General features: G+C 31.0%; 1 protein-coding gene across 1 annotated transcript in view; it reads right to left on the bottom strand.

Moving 5' to 3' along the window:
* LOC132060899 (disease resistance protein Roq1-like) overlaps positions 1-2947 on the bottom strand; it is a 17974-nt gene extending 15027 nt beyond the window's left edge. The window contains exon 1 of the mRNA XM_059453801.1: positions 2047-2947. Coding sequence (XP_059309784.1) covers positions 2047-2666 — 620 coding nt within the window. The 5' untranslated portion in view covers positions 2667-2947. The remainder of the gene's footprint in view (positions 1-2046) is intronic.
* Positions 2948-5170: the final 2223 nt, after the last annotated feature.

The following is a 5170-nucleotide window of genomic DNA, read 5'->3' as shown; positions in this document are numbered from 1 at the left end:
AATATGAATAAGTAAACACACGAAGAAGTCCGAGGGAGTTCAACATCTACTATCTATACATAAAAAATAATTTTAATCATGTATAAACAGTATAATTTTCCGCCAAAGGACCCCCTTAGCCGTATGTGGCTCCGCCCATGTTCCCCACCCTCATAATGTGGTGTGTGAAACGGCTGAACGTGAAGAGGTCTGCCACATTTATATCACCTCTTAAATCTCTTTAAACAATTGCTTTACTTTTCCCTTTATAATTTTGGCACATGTATCCCTCTGATTTTCATTCCTTTTGCTTCTTTTCGTTCACTTTTCTATTTCAAACCTTCACACTTTGCTTGCCGAAAGGTATTTAGATTTTATATATCTCTGAACATCCTCTATGGTATATTATTTTTATTGATTATTGGTACATATTGGCTAATTTCAACGATGAGTTATTGTTAATGTATTTGTCTTGAGTTAGCAAGTTGCTGAAACTGTATCATGAGTCGGAATATAGAGAGCTTTTTTTGGTGTATGCTTTACTGCCCTTTTTATATTTGTTTTCTTTGGTGCTTTCGGCCATTATTGTTTTCTTACATTGTTATATATACCTGATTTTGTTGTGCACTTGTGCCTAAGATTATACTATTTGCACTCTCTCCTACCAATCAAGATCTAGCAACCTCATTATATAATCAAAGAGCGTTTTAACTTTCCGTGAAGTAAACCAAAAGGTTAGAATTTAGATCACCTACCTCGTGTCTTTTTCTCTAGTTAACTCATACTCCCTCCATCTCATATTATTTGTCCACTTTTTTCCGTTTACACGTCTTTCAAGAAATCATAAATAAAAGTGTACTTCTACAACATTACCCTGATCTCTCTCCAATAAATTATACTCTAGTCAATATTGGCTACATTCAAAAAACAATTAATGTTAAGGTCAAAATAGAAATAATAAGGTCTTTTTGCCACACTATTTTAGCCACAATAATCTAAATGGGGTAAATTCATATGATTATTTAGGTCAAATTTAATAATTTATGCTTATTTAATGTCATTTTTATTTTTTCTTCTCAAAGTTTATCTTAATTTAAAATTGTACAATAGAGGTTATGATGGTTTTTACATAAATGTGGCCAAATTTGGGTCAAATTGGTGTGGCAATTTAATTAATTCTATCTTGGTTTTGTTAATGGACAAGTATTTCGTAACGGATATTTTTAGTAATGTGGACAACTAATATGGGACAGAGGGAGTATTTGATCAATTTGAGTTTCCTATTTGGTCTGTACCAAAAAGATTATTTCTTTTTTATATTTGGTAAGTTGACAATTCAAACATCCTACTACTTCTGTTTCAGTTTATGTGAACCTGTTTCTTTATTAGTCTGTGCCAAAAACAATGACTCGTTTCTATATTTGTAAATAATTTATCTTTATGCAATGATTTATAGCCACACAAAATAAATGAGACTCATTTAACACCACAAGTTTAAAAGTTTTCTCTTCTTTCTTAAATTTTGTGTCTAACCAAATAGCTTCACATAATTTGAAATGGAAGAAGTATATGGCAAACTTATAACCACAAGATTCAAATAGCATTTTAGTACATTATACACATCTTTAATTTAAGATTACGAGATTTAAAAATTTCAACTTTTTAAACTCCGTGCCTAGTCATACTAAGACACTTAGATTGAGACGGGGGAAGCAGTAATTAGATAATAATAATAAGTGACCTGAATCCTGATTGTGTACACAATAAGGACAAATAACAAATAAACTTAAACACTCCCTCCGTTCGTTTTTACTTATCACGTTTCATTTTTCACAAGTCAATCGGACTAATTTTTTAAGTTATAAATTAAATGATTAAGTTAATATTTTAAAATTAAAATTTAGATGTTCAAAAACTATACGAAAATATTGTAAGTTACAATTTTTCTCATATTAATATGATGAAAAAATACATTTCAAAATGTTGATCAAAGTTTATATGATTTGATTCTTGAGAAGGAAACATGACAAGTAGAACGGAGAGAGTAATTGAATAAAGAAACGGTACCTGTTAGCAAGTTCTCGCAATTCGCTTCCTGATAAATTTGCAACTTCGTTAAGTGCATCTTTCCACTTCTTCATTCTTTGAGTCCCAAATTTTTTCTTGAGTTTAGCAAATTCTGTACCGAATTGCCCAGTTTGCTTTCGCACTTCAGTAGGAAGAACATCATAGAAAATAGGCATAACTCTTTGGTTCAACTTCTCTTTGCATTCAAGGATTTTAACTAATTCATCAAGACACCAACGAGACGAAGCATAATTTGTTGACAAAACGACAATGGAAATCCTTGAATTTTCAATTCCTTCCTCTAGTGCCGTTGAAATCACATCACCCTTTCTTAAACTCTTATCATCTTTGAAGATTTGAAATCCATGTTGACGCAATCTATTATCAAGATGGCCTAAGAATGTTTTTCGGGTGTCTTTACCGCTAAAACTCAGGAATACATCATAAGAGAACTTGGAGGATGCAGATGGCTCTCCTTGAGTAAAATGAGTATCCATGGATGAATTAGACTCTTTAATTCCTTTCTCTAGTCCATCCTGACGCAATTTGTCAGAACGATGGTCTCTGAAACACGGTAATACATCACAAAAGAATTTGGAGAATGTAAATCGAGAATCCATAGATGAATTAAGGTTTGATGAGATACATGAATTAGGAATGATTTTTTAGTAAAGAGACTCAGAGCTCTACGTATACCCACAGTTTTTATTGTTTTCTGGTTGGGAACTTAATTCTTGCTGGGTCAAGACAAATAAATGCATGCACTATACTTCACAGTCTTACTTATGGTTTTGTCCTACAACTTGCCTCATAAATGGATGCAGCATATATAGTTCACGTTTGTGAGATTGGTTCTTGGAAATTACTTTTGGGTTTTTTCGTACAACTTGCCTTTGGATAGAAATTAAGTGGAGACCTCAACAAGTTGTTTGTGGGGTTCTCTTTTTTTATCTACACATTTTGGTCACATTGTCGGCAATTGTATCGAAGGACTTGGTCAAAATTCACATACTCCATTTATGTCACTGCAACAAAGTACACAAATGGCAACTACCCTTTGACAACAAGAATTGTATTGTTGTAAAATTTAATATTTGACAATAACTTAATTTTATTATTGACAAATGAATTTTTTTTGTTGCCAAACAATTTAATTTTATTATCATAATATTAATCATTATTGTAAAAAAATATTTTTAAGAACAAAAAAATTGTGACGTCGTTCGATAATAACAATAGATTAAAAAAATTAATGTTAAACAAAAAATAAAATTTTATTGTCAAAAATACTTTTTACAACAATAATCAATGCTATAACAATAAAAAAATTATTGGCAAATATTTTTTTTGCTTGTAGTGTGTGATGGTATGTTAGCGAGTATGGGGTTTAAAAATGAAACAAATACTTCTAAAATAAAGTAAATCGTCGCAATAAGAGCAAACTAAAAAGTTTATAGTTAAACTATTAATATTAAATTTAGAAAATATCATTCCTTTGGAATTGAAAAAAAAAAAACTGTCACATTCAATAGTTGGATTAGTAAATAGGTTACTATACGTTTCATTTATGTAGAATTCAATTTCCTTTACACTTCTCTTACCAGCTGAAGCTACCCAGCTTCACATGGGAAAAAACAAAGAAATGAATCGGTAAAAATTAAGCAAAATGTCCAATACACCAATACGTGTGTTTGGTTAGTTATATTGAATCCCGCATAATTAATGCAAAAGGAGTGATAATTTACGTAAGTATGAAATTCGTAAAAAATATGATAATTGTTTAGGTGTGTTTTGAACCATTAACTCTTTAAAAAATAATTTAACCTTAAAATTCCCAATTTTACGCCTATTGAGATGATTTATAATTACATATATGTCTAAGACTTGTTTTAGAGCACACATTTCAAAAATCTTTCTTGTTTCTTAAATTTCGTGACCAATCAAGCAGTGTCACATAAATTGAGATGATAGTAAATTAGTAATGATTCTTGAGCTGAGAGTATCGAAACAACCTCTATACCCCCCACAAAGGTCGAGGTAAGGTCGGCATACACCCAACCCTCCTAGATTCTACTTGTGGGAATATACTAAATATGTTATTGTTGTAGCAAATTAGTAATGATTTAAAAAAAAAAAAATTATAGAACAAAGTTTATAAGTTTTAGGCAATTACAAATTTTAGTATTGGAGGATGTAGATGATTCTCCTTGAGTAAATCGAGAATCTATGGATGAATTAATTAAGGTTCGATGTGATGCAATTATGCAAAAATGATGGGATGATTTTAGTAAAAAGACACAGAGCTCTGCTTGTACGCACAGCTTTTATGGTTTCTCGTTGGAAACTTAATTCTTGCTGAGTCAAGTCAATTAAATGCATGCACTATAGTTGTACTTTTGGTGTTTTCCTACAACTTGTCTTGAAAGAAATTACCAAGTGGATACCTCAAGGAGTTGCCTGCGGGGTTCTCTTCGTTTGCATTTCAAAGTCTTTTTTGAGTTGAACAAATATTTGTTCCCAATAGACAATAGGGGCGTGGAGGAAAACTCAATGTAGAGGTGTATTTTAATAAAAAGAGAGTGATAGTTTAGGTAGATAGATGGAACAATAGATAGTTGAGGTATGAAACTCGCAAAAAAGTGATAGTTTAGGTATATTTTTTATCAATAACTTTTTAAGAAATAATTTAACCGTAAAATTCTCATTTTCACGCTTAATGAGATTATTTATAATCACACATAGGTCTTATACTTATTTTAGACCACAAATTTCAAAATCTTCTTTTTTTCTTAAATTTTGTGACCAATCAAGCAGTATCGAATAAATTGAGACGATAGTATAATATCTTTTGAGCTGAGAGTACCGAAACAACATTTTACCCACACAAAGGTAGGAATAAGGTCAGTGTACCAGCTTCCTAGATTCCACTTGTGGGGATATACCAGGTATGTTAATTGTTAGTTGTAGTAAATTAGTAAATTTTGGCCACTACGAATTGAAACAATATCTACCAATTAAATCGAATAAAAATTAACAATAACTTACTGAAACTGTAGTATAAATGCATGCAGTATAGTTCATGGTTTGTGAGTCGTCTAAGAAATTACTTTTGGCTTTCTTCATA

The sequence above is a fragment of the Lycium ferocissimum genome, chromosome 1, assembly GCF_029784015.1.
Source record: "Lycium ferocissimum isolate CSIRO_LF1 chromosome 1, AGI_CSIRO_Lferr_CH_V1, whole genome shotgun sequence".
Classification (NCBI taxonomy): domain Eukaryota; kingdom Viridiplantae; phylum Streptophyta; class Magnoliopsida; order Solanales; family Solanaceae; genus Lycium; species Lycium ferocissimum.
This window is presented reverse-complemented; position numbering and strand designations above follow the sequence as displayed.